Raw genomic sequence first — 14,542 nt, forward strand, 5'->3', positions numbered from 1 at the left:
CCAGCTGTGTGGTGCTGCAGGAGTGTGACCTGCCCCAGGGATGAGGCAATGGGTGATGGCTGGCACTGAGAACTGTGCCTGCCTGATAACGTTCTGTACCTGCCAGCTCCTTCTTATCCTCCATCTATGGCACTTGTAGACCCAGGTGAGCATCAGCACCCTGTCCTTGGTGCTCTGCACCTCATGGTTCATGGAGGTTCTCCTGTGGAGCTCTGCCCTGCGCAGGACACACATGGGGCACCTATCAGAGGCTGCCAGGCTCAGAGGGGCAGGGACAGCCCCGTGGCCACGCTGCAGATGGACATCATTCCCCAGGCTTGTGAATTCCTGCAGGGCTGGGGCAGCAGCTTTGCAGCTCCTGACACTTCCAGCAAAGCCTCCAGCTCCAATGGAGCAGTGTCCTGGAGCAGCTCACCTTCCCACAGCAGGTGCATCAAGTGGTTTGATTTTTAACTATGTAAACAAAAGGAGTTGGCTCTTGGTTTCTGTTAACCTTTTCCTTCTAATGTAGCTATTTCAGTGAGAGAAAACATTTTCATGGGAAAGGGAAAAAAAGTCTCTTTACAAAGAAGTAGCCCTTTTTCCCAAGATGTAGCCGTTATTTTTAATTGACTGCTATACTGATGAATAAAGATGAGTCTTCTCTGAAAATATTTTCTGAAGTAGTTTCAGCCCACATGTCATGGGGCTTGTTAAAAATAAATAAAAGTTCTCGAGAAGCAAATACTGTGATATGTCCCTAGATACCTTTTCAAAAATAAAATCTGTCCCAGAAAATTCTCTGAATGTCTTTGTAGAAGCAGGATTGTGCCTGAGAGCCAGAGAGAAGTAGATGGAGCTAAGCATGGAAGAGCCATGACAAGCTGGATGAAATGTAGGTTTAAACAGTAGAGATTCACCAGGACTTTTTTATTGTTGTTTCTGTTTAAACCATTTAGAGTGCTATGGATAGTTTCTCACATGATAAAGGCCATGTTGTAGTGTGACAAGCACAGCCATTCTTGCCTTAAGAAGTAGGAAATGTTGTTTCCTTTCCTCCAGCAATTTTTTACAGAAACAATAACAGTTTTTATGACAGTGCCATTCCTTTTATTAGCTTTTTCCTGCAGTGTTCTGTGGTCTTTATTTGTAAACATTATGATCAGATGCCTGTTCTTTCTTTTAACACATTGTTAACACCATTACAAAAAGCACAAACATTTGTGAGTTTATCATCTGTAAAATAAGGTAAGTCTGTGAAATGATGTCAAATGTTCAGCTGAAGTTCAGCTGAAGCACTGGTTCTCAGCTTTGGATGGGTCCCTTGATGAAAGAGGTGCACCATGTACAGTCCAAAGTGACAAAAATGATGAAGATGCCAGCTTTGAGGGGTCTGAAGGAGCTGTGGCTGGTTAACGTGGAGGCTGAGGTGTTGAGCCCAGTGAGGATGGCTGCAAAGGGATAATTCCTGTGTCAGCTAGGGTGGGCTGAAACCCATCAAGTGTCAATCAGATAGCAATAGGGAGAAGTTCTTGCTGACAGCAAAGCACTGAAATAGGTGGCCTGAAAGGGCTGAGGTTGGTATCCTCAAAGGCACAGGTTAGAAACTAAGGATGATACAGGCTTTGAGGTTAGGGAATGGGCCTGATGACCTTCAGATCATGTTTGCCATGAAAGATGGGATTTATTGATTTTTAATGATCTGACTCCCAAGGCTGTGGCTTTGGAAGAAATAGCAAAGTATCATGAAAGCCACAAACACTTGAAAGGTTTGCAGACAGTAGAAAAATTGAGTGAGGTGGAAACTGCCTACATGGACAGGAGCAGAACTTTTCCTTCCTCAAAGGTGGGCCTTACTGCCCTCAAGCTGGGCAGGAGAGAGGAAAAGGGGTAAAGTGTCAAGGCAGTGCTTGTTTTACCTCTCCTCCACGCCCTGCAGCCTCTGGCCATTTTCACTGTCTTTTGAAACACAAAGTAATCTGCACCAGTAATGTTTGAATAGCAAATATCAGTGCAGCATAAAGCAAAGGGCACACATATTAGGAAATGAGCAGTATTTGATAGCATAACATGCAGCAGAAATACTTGCAGGCTGCTGTTCTGTCATCTTCTGATTGCTTTACAAAGGTTGGCTGCTTTTCCTTGGTTTCATTTAAGGCATAAAGAAGTGAGGATAAGAAGAAAGGAGATAAAAAGCAAGCAAGGAAGCAATTTGGTAATTCATATCCACATGTTGTTTGTAGCATGCTGAGTTGACTGTTTATCTATTAGTAGGAAAGGGCTGAAATAAAACATCGTCTTGGTTGGGTTAATACCACGTGAGGAGCTCTAGGACAGGGAGGAAAGTAGGGCAGCTTGTTTTGGAACTTGCTGGAGAACAAATACAAACCCCCAATGTACACATTCATTTGCCATATGTCATGCTTATCTGAAAGGCATCTCGGTGCTGTTTCTCTGCAGGGATGCTTGCACTCCACAGAGCAGACTTGCCTGCTGAGGAGAGCACATGCCAGAGGTGCTGCTGTGGGTGAGAGGAGCTTTGGTGCCTGTTGAGGCAGGAGCTGCTCCTTCCCCCGCTCCCCTCCGTGACTGACGCTGGCACCGGGATCGCTGCAACTGTGCCTGAGGAAAAGCAGAGGAGCCTGACTTTGCTGAGAGGATTCTCCTGGCAGGGGAAGGCATGCAGCAGAGCCTGGAAGTGCAAGTCCAGGTGCTAGGGTGAGTTCCACCCGAGCCATGCTGTGGTGACTCCTCTCTCTGCACCGCGTCTTCCTCGGCACCAGGGCGCTGTGAGCGGCTGCCCATGGCCCTGGGCTGGATTAGTGCCTGCTCTGAGTCCCCTTGAGACACCTGAGGAACTGAAGAAGACAGCAGGGAAGATGTTGGACTTGAGCTTCCTGACCGAGGAGGAGTATGAGAAGCTGATGAAGGTTCTGCAGAGAGATGCAGAGCTGAAGAAGAAGGATGGGGATCGCATCAGGTGAGTGTGATGGCAGGGTGTGAGCTTCCCTTGGGGGAGACTTCTTCACTTCTTTGAGAGAGGAGCGTGTGTGTGTGTGTGTGTGTGTGAAGGTTGCAATAGTGCTGTCCCTCTTGCTCAGATCCTGATAGATCTTTTCATTGTACCTTGTCTTTCTCAGCCATCCTCCTGTTGCTGCTGCCCTTTCCTTGCAGGAGGGGATTCTCCTTTTGAGTTCATCCTCAGCCCTCACAGAGATGCCAAGGGTAGTCACCCCTTTCCTTGTCAGTGGGGGAAGATGCTGATTTCTTGGTGGCAGAGGTCTGAGCAGGGGAGCAGCTGCTACCTTGTTTTATTCACCTGGTAGCACAGAAAGGCCACAGTGTGTTTTAAAATGAGATTTTACAAAATGAGGTTTTACATCCCCTTCTCTGTTGCCCCATTGTTTTTTGAGGTGGGTGTGTGTGCACCATGTGTCACACAGAATGGGGTGGTTAGAGGCTACATGATCTGCCAGAGGTTTGCAGGGAGCTGTTCCAGAGCCAGGGGTTCTGGCTCAGTTCAGCTCCTCTGCCACTGGCCATCCTGGAGCTCAGCTCTGCTTGATCAGGATTGCTTCTTGCTGCTGTTGCTTTTTAAATGCCAGCCATTAGACCATCTGGGCTGACAGCGTGCACCAGGCTCAGGGAGCTGCCACTGAATTCTCCATGGCAAGAAATTAATAACTCAGTGGGTGTGGGTGGCACTGTGCCAGTTTACCCCAGCTAAGGATGCAGTTCTTCCATTGCTGTTGAGCCAAAAAAAGAGTAATCCCCATCTAGAAAGGATGCTCAAGGGCTCAAGGCTTGAAGGGGGAGCAGGAAGCTTTGCTGCTCCTGGGAGCCTGTGTGCCCTGGCCTCTTCTTGGAGGTAGGAGCTGGGGAAACAGCTGGAAGCCAAAGCCTGGACTTGGGGTGTCTGTGTCTGCATGCTCTTACCTCTCCTCTGAGTTGAAACAATTTCAAAAAAGGCTTGTTTGTATTTATTTTGGGTTTTGCTTGTTTGTTTGTTTGTTTCTGAAATGAAATACATTTTCCCTCTGAAATGGAGGTTTGGTAAAAAGAATGTTTGGATTATTTTGGTTTTGTTTCACTTCTCTTTGAAAGCTGTTTCACAGGAGGCTTTGATTTGGGAGTGAAGTGAATTAGAGCCCCAGAGCCCCTTGCTGTCAGTTTGGCTACCTGCAGTAAGACATGTTTGGTTTCAACATAACCCGCCTGCTGGGCAAAATGAAGTCAATGTCATTTCCTTGATCTGCTGTCAGCAAGATTAAAATAACTATTTCCTCTGGCCCAGCACCTTGAGACCCTCATGGAGGCAGTGCAGCCCTGGACTAGATGGGAGCTTCTGCTGAGTCCCCAGCATGGCCTGCAGAGGCTTGAGCCCCGTTATCCCTGCTCCCTCCTGGCCTTTAGGCAGCCCAGTGTGACCCTTGCAGGCTCCAGGGTTGCCTGGGGGTTTGCCCCCTTTTCCTGCTGAGGGCTGGGCTGAGGAGGAGCTTCCTCTGGCCCCCCAGGTTTCACAGGAACCCTGACCTGTGCTGAGCTGTGCCAGCTGAAAGGCAGCTAATTCAGCAAGCCATGCTGAGGAGGATTAGAGTACAGAGCACTGACAGGTTTAGGTGCCAAAAACCAGCTCTGGGTGTGCCCAAGAGAGGAACAGTAGGAGAAGCCATGCTTAGGAGGGAGAGCTAACCGTGCAAGTGCCAAAACAGGCATGGCAGGGGGAGCAGGAGGATGCTGCAGGGACTGGTGACTTCCCTAAATATCATTATTTGTTTCTGTGGTTTGCAGCAAATTTGATCCAAAAGGTTTTGCCATAAATAGATTAATAAACAAATAAAATTGAGAAGTGCAAGACAGACAAACAGCCCCACCCTTCCTTAACCCTCAGGGCAGCCAAGCAAGTGGACAAATCTCCTTGCCAGGTGAATGATTTGGATTTGTGAAATTTGGAAGAGGTGAAAGCCTGTGTTTACAGGGTGCTGTTACCATTTCAGATAAAGAGTAAATCAGGTGTTTACTTCCTGCTGTTCTAATGCTGGTTTTGCTCTAGTGATTGCACAGAATAATCTCTGGATCCTTTGTAATGTCAGGCAGGTGAACCCATGGATATATTGCAAAGGTGACTCAGGGGAAGTGGAAACCTGGAAGACCTCTTTGGTGTGTAATGCTTGCCCTGCCTTTCAGGAGGATTCAAGGCTCCATCACAGATGAAAAGAAGAAGAAGTTTGTGACAGGTGAATGGTTTTCAGAAGTGAAGGCAAAACGGTTCCAGGAAGACTTGGCAGGGCCGGATCTCCTTCGGGCATCCATTAGAAGGAAAAAGGGCAAGCTAGAAAGTGAGTATGTTAGTGCACATCTTCACAAAACAACCTGATGGACCAGAAAAAAGTTGGTCCAGGGTGGGAGTCTCCCTGTACTGGCAGTGTGTTGAGAAACAGTCCCTGTGTTGTGATAAGGGGGTTCTCATCTATGTTTTCAGTACCAGAAAAACATCCCTTGTTATCAAAATCAGGGCCCAAAGAAAAAATTACAGTGTGGACGAGAACCACATTATTCCTTTTTCAACTTATTTTTCTTCCCTTTTCCCTCTATTTGTATTCTCAGACTTTTTTTGGTAAAGCTCAGGTATAACATGTGACTTTATTCCTTCCTCTTACTTTTTCCTCTTACTGCCATTTTACATCACTGGTTGTGCATCAGGGTTCTGCAGGTAATATATTCACCTTGGATAAGATAAGGGCCTTTGCTTGCCATATTGACACCTTTTTTCCTTCCCCTGGAAAGATCAGTTATTCACCTCTGTTGGCTTTCAAGGTGATGAAGGAGTGCATGTTCATTTAGTCAAATCTGTGTTCATAACTCCTGATTTGAGTCTTTAGACTTAACTCTGTGTTAGGGAGTGAAATGAAAAAATTCCTTCATGGAAAAGCCCCACTGAGATAATTTCTGGCATTCCCATTGCAAGGTAAGTGGGCTGAGGAGGGGTGGAAATTTGTGCTTGCAAAGGAAAATTCCCAGTGATCTTTTCTGGAAGAGGGTTTTAGCCTTCAGAAGGGAGGGTTGTGGGGATCCCTGAGGGTTTTCACAGTTGGTATTGATTGTAGTAGAAAACACTAGTCATGGTAGTAATACAGATCTATAAAACAGATACCCTGTATTTACATGACAGCCTGCAGAGCAGCACAGATGAAAGAATTTGATGATAACTTCTCCTTGTGCTTATGTGCAATTCTTGAGGGCTAAAAATCACCTACAAGAGAGACCATTTTATCCACCTGCTGTGGCAAGTGATGCACAGTTAGTTATCCATGTCCCAGGCACTAAGAGTCTTTGTTTTAGAGTGGTAGGAAATGAGTAAAAGTGTTACAGCAGGAGTGCCTGCCAATTTTATATACATGTATAAAAATGCATGTATGGGCAAGTTAAACTGGTCTGGCTGCTCCTGATTTCTGTTGGAATTTGCTTCTTATATTGTCTCATCCCAAAGTTAGCAAAGGCATATTGCTTGTCTTGATGAATTGTAATGTACTAAACTGTTTGTGGTGACAGGAGCCAGGTGTAGCTGTGGCAGGGGCAGAGCCATTTTTAGGGCAGGGATTTGGGTGGGTGGGAGTGAAGGCTTCCTGTTGCCTCTGCCAGCCCGGAATGAGGAGCTCTGTCTGAGGGGGAAGTGTCAGAGAAGAGCGAGTACAACACAGCCTTTGCAAGTGGGATGAGAAATGAATGCAGTCTTTGGTTGTCAAGGTCTTTTCAGCCATGACAGGCACAGGGAAAGTGTGGGAGCTCTGTGTTTGGGTCCTTTGCTTCCAGCACAGCTCCCTGCTGGCACCTCCCTCCCCAGGCCTGAGGCAGAGCAGGAGGATGTGGCTCACTGTATCAATAAATGTCCTCAGTGTGCCCTGCTGTGCCCACACGTGCCATGACCAGCACGTGCCACCAGCCATGCCTGGAGTTCTCTCTCCTAAAACAACATTCAGTGATGCTTTGTGCACAGGAGTGTTGGCATGGGCAGGACAGTCCCTATCTCAGAAACATGCTCTCTGAAACTGGCTCATTCCTACACACCTAGACTCTTGTTTTTCAGCAGGAGCAGCTCCCTGACTTCCCACTGCTGTGGAAACCACAGAGCCCCCAGCTGCCCCCCTGTGTGCCAGACATGCAGCCCTGATGCCACAGCTCTGAGCAGGGCCTGCCCTGTTCCTGACTCAGGGCCAGGTGCTGGGAGGGCAGGAGGATTGGGAATGCAGCATTTTCTCCATAGGAGTGCACAGACAAGGGGCAGTGAATCTTTGGATATTGCTGTGACCTGCAGGCTGACCCTGCTGGATGGCACCACCAGGCAGTGTTGAGTCTTGAGCTTCTCACCATAGCACTGGCCTGCTCTTGAGCCTCAGGAGGTTTTCCAACCAGATAACAAGCAAGGCTATACTGTTTAATATTACTTCTGAATCATCTGAACTTCTTTCTTTATTGAATTGTTTAGTGAAATGTATCCTAAAATGGTTTGGCAGTTCTTGTAATAGGTCAATTTTCTCTTTAAAATAGACCTAGCTGCATGAATAAATATGTGCAGATCTTGTTGACCAGACTAAGGTTACTTTTTATTCTCTGTTTGAGAGTTTAATCCTTTTGATTTTGCAGTAGCAAGAAAACCCATTTGCTAGCAAAATATCTAATGCAGCATTATACCCTGCAGTTCTGCTGTAAAAGTTACCATCCTCTATTGTTTTTAATTTGGGGTCTTTGGGAGCTCACAAGATATAGCTGAGCCTTGTGCCAGTAAAAATAACAGGGATCTCCTCATTAACTGCATTGGCCTCCTCCTTTGTTTGCCAAGATCGGATGACTTGAGTCAAAACAGGAAATGGCTGAATTTAAATCCTGGAACAGATTAACTTTATTGACAGTCAGTGGCAGCATCCTGTGGAGGTTTCCAGTGATGTGACAGCTCCTGGCATGAGTTGGGCATTGGGCAGCTTTGTCCTCTTGGACCTGCGGGGTCTGGAAGTGCCTTTGCTGCCCTGGGACCTCCCCATTCTTGGGGAGAACAGGCAGAATCCTTGAAAACCCCTGAAAACCCCTGAAAACCCTCTCCTCTTAAGCCCCCAGAGATTGTGCTGCTGGGACTCTTTTTCATTGGGCAAAGCATTTTCTTACCCCAAACAAAACACACCAAACATGGCAAGTTTAATGAAATGTCATTTCTCAGGTATCTCTGTTGTTTTACAGATGAGGACAAGAAGCACATCCAGACGAGTCTGGAAAGCAAAGCTGCCCCAATTCCTGCCTTTCCTGAGGACATTGCTGGTGCAGGAGAGGAAAGGTAACTCTGCTGCATGTGCAGTGCTCAGGCTGCTGCTCTTACTTCTAATGAGAATTGAATGCTACCCATTAAAACCAGGTCTCTAAGTGAGTTTCCAAGACTCTATAAGTAATAAGTTCTATAGGGTTTTTTTTAAATCCTTCTTTTAGGAATTGTCAGAATATCAATCCACCCCTAATAATCAAGTGCTAATGTGCTTATCCCACAAAGGTCTTTTCCTGCATGATTTGATCAGGGATCAGTAAAATGGAAGCTGTCTCTAATGCCAGGATGTGCTGGTTAGTTTTTCAAAGTAATTATGGTTTTATTTGTTTAATTTTTGCTATGGAGCAACACTAACAAAATGAACGGTTTGAGGAAACTGCTCATTTCCTGCTGGTGCCAACCTTTGTGTCCAGAGCTCAGCACTCTCCATCAAGGCTTGGTAGGATTTCACGTTGTGCTGACTGAGCAGAAACATTTATTAAAAGCACTCCAGTGAGCAAGTCAGTGACCTCACTCAATATCCATGGACTATGGAGAAGCATTTAAAATATTCACATATTCATGTATTGTTGTTCCCATCTTATTTGCCTTTTTTTTTGTCAGCAGAATGAGGAATCATTCTCCACAGGTGGCAGTTGCTCCAGTTAAATATTAAATATGGGCCTTGACAACACTTGGAAGCCTCTTGCAGCTAGTGGGTGTTTAATGAAGGATCCAGAGGCAACAGGCCCTAGGTACTCCTGCTTTGCTGGCACAACACCCAGTGGGTTTTTTGCAGGGGGTTGGTTAAACCCTGAAAAGCTAGCTTTGTTTTTCTCATTCAGTCTTAAACAAGGTGTGGCCTGTTCCTTCCTGGGCCATAGCATAAAAATGTCTCTCCCTTTTGCATGGCCCTTGGGCACTTCTGGCACTCCCCAGAGGGGGAAAATCTGAATAAACCTAGCAGTTGACACACATTGTTTTTATTGAGCAAGTTCTGCATCTGAGCAGAACTGAGGTGGTGTTGAAGACTGCCTGAGCACCCAAACAAGCACATCATTACAACAGCCCTCCTTGTTCAGGCATTTCTCCTCTCCCACAGATCCAGTACACCTCCTCTTGAGACCACAGGGCAGAAACTTTTGCCAAAACCGAAGCCAAGACTTCCTGTCCATTTGTCTGCATCATACAAGGTAGAACAGGCACAGCCTATGCACTTTGTTTTGTTACTCCTTGGAGCTTCAAACAATCTATACCTGCTGACAGGGGCTCCACAAGCTGCCTGCCCTGGTGTCTCTGCTCAAATAAAACACATTTTTTCCAGTCTTGCCAGTATTTATACACTGATAAGATTTGTTTTCTGTTCAGAGTTCCAGCATACATGATGTCTCTTCCTCAGAGAGTGACACAGGAACAAGTCCAGTTGTGATTGCAACAAACAGCTTTCATTTGTCTGGAAAAGGTAAGATTTTGTTCAGTGAGCTATTGGTGCTTTTGTTACTCACATCAAACACCAAGAGACAAGATGCTTTTCAGTGTGTGTACAAATAAATAACAAAGAGCACCTTGGCATATAAGAATGAGCTGCCAACACTTTATGAATTGCAGGCAGGGCAGCAGGGACAAAGGCAGAAAGCAATCTGATGAAATTTCTCCAGGCTCTCAGTACACATTGAACTGAGTGCTTGGCTCTCTTTAATCCAGAAGGGGACTTACCCCTCTCTTTCCAGCACTGACTGTACAGTGTAGTTCTGAAACATAGCAAATAGCCAGCAGGGAAGCTGTCAAATTGAAAGGGAACCTGCAAACAAATCCACAACTCACAGGAACAGTTTAGAGCTCAGTGAATTTTTTCTGTGCCCTGTTGCAGGGAGAAGGACTGGGGTTTTCAGGGCTTTCCTCAGATGGAAGGGAACTTTCTAGAGTCTGAATAGAGAAAAGAACTGGGAATATATTGATGATTTCTGAAAATTCCCCCTGTCTTCTCATTGAGAGATTGCAGCCCAGGCCTTCTGGGGAGATTGGATGTGATGGAATGGGACCGGCTCTGAGCATTTGTTGTTGTTGTAGGTCATGGAGATTCTCCAGTGTCCACCAGGCTTTCAGAGGATGCTGAGCCTCAGCCCAGCACTGCAGCTGGAGGAGAAGCTGCTGATGGAGCCACAGAGGGGCCAAAAACTCCTCCTGAGGAAACTTATCCTCCCAGCAAAATCCCAGTCAAGAAGAAAGCAAGCAGAACCTTCCAGAGGGGTGAGCAGGCTGTGAATGACACGGGGCCAGCAGAGAACAGCCCTGCCAAGGAGGAGTCAGTGCCAGCCCCCAGAGCACTGCCCACAGAAGGGGAGAGCGGCCGGGCCGGCAGGCAGGGGGTGAACTACACCATCTCAGCCATGAGCAACAGGGACGAGGAGATCGGCCTGGACCGGGAGCACTTCAGGAGCCTGAAGAACTTTTGGGAGAAGGGAGCAGAGTCTTTAGGGGCAGGGGGCAGCCCAGGGGCAGGGCTGGGTGAGGCAGCTCCTCGGCAGCTCAGGCTGGGCCGCTCGCTCTCCCTGCAGGCCGTGCCAGGCCAGGGTGCTGAAGGGAAGCCTGGTGCCTTCACCAAAACAAGGACCCCCCACAAAAGGACAATAACTCTGTCTTCCAGTGAGGAAGAGCCAAGCTGTACCACTCCTGCACGAAAGGGCTCTGTTTCTGTCACTTCCAGCTCCACCTGTGCCAAGAGCAAAGGGGGGCTGGTTACAAGAAATGACTTGCTGGGTGAAAGCAATGGGAAGCTGCTGATGCCAGAGGAAGAGAAGGTGGTGCAGCACTGCTCCAAGAAATCCAGGCTGCCAGTGAGAGCACCTTCCATCCAGCTCGAGTCACCCACCAAGGACGTGTCTGGCAGCACGCTGGGGCCAGGGACACCTGTGGAGGAGGAGCTGGTGGTGGCAGGAGAGCGCAAGCCCACATGGAGGGCCCCAGCCAGCAGGGTGCAGATACTGATAGAGCCTGTGCCCACAGATGGGGAAAGTGAGGATGAGAAAGAGGAAAGATCTGATTTGGGCACTCAAGACAACATGGAAATAAATGGAGAGCTACCTGAGGAAAAGATGTGTGAGTCTTCAGACCAGCCAACACCTGGTGAACCATCTGGAGAGAGAGAAGCTGTTCAGGGAACAGACTCAGCTGTTTACTCAGGTACTGAGGGCTGTGACTGCACCCTGTGAAATCCAAATACAGAGCCATCCCTAAGCTGGTTTTCTTCCCTAACCCTTCTGCATTTTGCACATTTTCTTCATCTGCCCATTTTTCCTATATTAACCTGCAATTTGTGCAGAGTTATCTTGTGTGGAATGTGTTCCACGAACAGCTCTGGAAACAAATCTTGAGTAGCCTAGTGCAAATGCAGAAGGGGACAGTGCCATGTTCCCTTGCTTTTCTCCCCACTCCCAGCCCCTGGGCCTTACCTGCCAGCAGCTCACCTTGGGACAGCCCTCCCTCCACTGCCTGCAACACACCAAGGAGCTCACTTTATGTCGCTCACTGGCAAGATTGTATTTTCTTCAAATGTGGGACTGGAAGAATTCTTTGTGGTAGTAGAGATAAGTCTAAGACAAATAGAAGAAATAAAATGTGAAGCAAAGTGTTTAATAAATACACTGGCCCTCAGAGAACCTTGATATAGCCACTGGCTGTCAAAATTACATTTTGTGGTTTTTTGGAATGCACAAGTGAACTCTGATATTAAACTTTTAACAAAGTGGACTGAACAAGGAGTCTGTTCTTCCTGGGTTCTGATACCATGTTCTCAACGATGATGGTATCAATAGCATCACCATTTTAGCAGCCTCTTCCTCTGGGGTTGATGGGCTCTTGTAGTGGCCATTACTATGAGAAAACATTATTGTTATTTGCAACTCACTTTACATTTGGGCTCTGATGACCCACAGCTCTGCTCTCTTCCAAGCAAAGACCTACAAAGAGAGAGCATCTTCCCTTCTTTTTCCAAATTTTGAGTCTTCATGTGCCTGGATAAGACCTGTTTGAGAGGATTTTCCACAGACTCGTCTGATTTTTATTTTTTTATTGTGTCATTTCTTGGCTTACTTCCTACCTCATATAACATTCCTATGAAAATCCTAAGTTGCACTTCAGGTCGTTGCAAATATTTTCTTTATGGAATATTTTTGGTTGTGAAAGACTTCTCAGAGCATTAAGTCCAACCACTTATAGACTTGATCATTCTAGTATTTCTCAGGGCTTTTTCCTTTATTAACTCATTCATTTCAGGATGATATTAGCAGATGGTTGTGTTTCTCTGGAAGCTCTTCACAAGAGTTGGTCTGTCTTGGGGACTGGGTTAATCCAGTATTTGCATTTCCTGACATAGTGTGAAGAGGTTTTCCCAGGGGAGACATCAGAGCCCCTGGATGATTGGGAAGCAGCCCTGAGCAGTGTGACTGCAGTGTGCTCTAGGCAGAGGACCAGGGGAGGCACACACACACACACACACATACACACAGAGGCCTATTGATCCACTGCCCATTTGTGTTTATTTATTTATTTACCATTTGATTTGGCTTTTTGTGTATTCCAGAGGAAGATGGGGATCATTCTCCTGCTGCTCAGGCACTGGCCCGAGCAAATAGCATTAATCTTGCAAAGAGCATGGTGAACATTTACACAACCTCAGAGAGTGAGTAACATCTTTCTTTCTTCTTTTTGGTTTACATTTGCTGAAGGTGATATATTATGCCAGTTTTTCATCACTATGCTTCTGTGCATGTATCAGGCTAGGAAAATGACATATTGTTTCATCATCAAATTAGAGAGTTTATACTGCCTAAAATTAAATTCAGAGCCAGGAAATTACAGCTAGATTGATGGTTTGTTACTTCAGCAAAACCACAAGGGCTTCAAAGGGTTGGCAAGAAGCTCATACTCATCTCTCCTGTTTCTGCACGAGGCAGTGGGATCTGCTGGCAGCCTGGGGACTGATCTGAGGTGCCAAAGCTGGTGTCACCTGTCACTCCTGCTCATGAGGCCTCTCCATCACCCAGAGCAGAGCCTGTGGCTGGACTGATGTCCCCAGCTGGGACATGTTTATGGTGACAGTCTCTCCCTCAGAAACCCAGAGAAGCTGAGGAGAGGAAACAAAGGAAGCAGCAGCCTGCCTGAAGAAGCCCAAGTAAGCTGCAGCCATGGAAAGCACCTGAGGGGAGGCAGCAGCAGCCTCTGTGCCTGAGAAAGCCAATGACAATCCCCAAAAAGGCAGCCAAGAGCTGGCCTCAAAGGGAAGGGGTGAGGCCAAGGCTGCCAGGACTGAAATGAGAACGTGGGAAGGCAATGCCCAAGGAAAGGTAAAAGTGAAGCCACTGAGAGGCTTTGATTGATCCAGTTGAAGTCCAAGGCTGCCATGGGAGGGAGGCAGCTTGCTGGCAGGTCCCACTGCACAGCCCTGTGGCTGTGCCTACCCTGGCTGGCACCTCGTGCCAAGCACTGCCCATCATGGGGTGCCTGATGCGTCACAGGGAATGTTGGCTCAAAGCTCCAAGCCCCACATTGCTGTCCTTGATGGTCTCCACCAAGACAACCAAGATTGCAGCTTCTCCTTATCTAGAGTGTCCTGGTTTAGGGCAAATTTGGGAGAAAACATAATATCCAGTATAAACAGAACACATTAATGGGGATAAAAACATCATAGCATCACCCTAGGACATTGAGCCCCAAGGCTGATTCTTGGAAACCCTCCTGTAACAGAGTTACAGCTTCATGTTTGCAGTATAGCAAATAGTCTGTGGATACTATTATTTATTCAATGTTAGAAATAAAAATAGTAAATATCAAATGAATGTTAAATCAAGAATCTCTTGGGCATTTTAAGCAATGTATCATCATGCCTAAAATGCCAAACAAGTGTATATATGAATGTGCATGTTCGTGTACATACATCTTTGCAAAACAAATTCTTCTGGGATGGAGAAAGTCATCTTCAAGAGTGTTATTGGAAGAAGATAAGGATACAAAAAATAAGTTTTGGTTAAACATTTAAGCAGTACAGTAACCATCTTTCTATTGATAGGAAACATTCTAACTTTTTTTCTTTTAGGTAATCTGCCAATGTCCACCTCTGTGTCTAGTAGAGTATTTGAGAGGTGTATGCAATGGTGAAATTGTGGGTAAAAATATTTTAGTGCTCTTTTCTACAGGGCAGTATGCTATGAGATAAAAATGTAAACGTGATTAGTTTCTTTGACAAGGAGGCAGATTTGGGTGGATTTAGTTTAA

At 46.4% G+C, this 14,542-nt stretch overlaps 1 protein-coding gene across 1 annotated transcript in view; it reads left to right on the forward strand.

The window, feature by feature from the left end:
• Nucleotides 1–14,542, forward strand: part of LOC135447990 (synaptotagmin-like protein 2) — a 33,569-nt gene that overhangs the window by 9,856 nt on the left and 9,171 nt on the right. The window contains exons 2-8 of the mRNA XM_064713330.1: nucleotides 2,440–2,959; nucleotides 5,167–5,318; nucleotides 8,212–8,305; nucleotides 9,372–9,462; nucleotides 9,638–9,731; nucleotides 10,340–11,452; nucleotides 12,852–12,950. Coding sequence (XP_064569400.1) covers nucleotides 2,859–2,959; nucleotides 5,167–5,318; nucleotides 8,212–8,305; nucleotides 9,372–9,462; nucleotides 9,638–9,731; nucleotides 10,340–11,452; nucleotides 12,852–12,950 — 1,744 coding nt within the window. The 5' untranslated portion in view covers nucleotides 2,440–2,858. The remainder of the gene's footprint in view (nucleotides 1–2,439; nucleotides 2,960–5,166; nucleotides 5,319–8,211; nucleotides 8,306–9,371; nucleotides 9,463–9,637; nucleotides 9,732–10,339; nucleotides 11,453–12,851; nucleotides 12,951–14,542) is intronic.

Source organism: Zonotrichia leucophrys, chromosome 4A, assembly GCF_028769735.1.
Source record: "Zonotrichia leucophrys gambelii isolate GWCS_2022_RI chromosome 4A, RI_Zleu_2.0, whole genome shotgun sequence".
NCBI lineage: Eukaryota > Metazoa > Chordata > Aves > Passeriformes > Passerellidae > Zonotrichia > Zonotrichia leucophrys.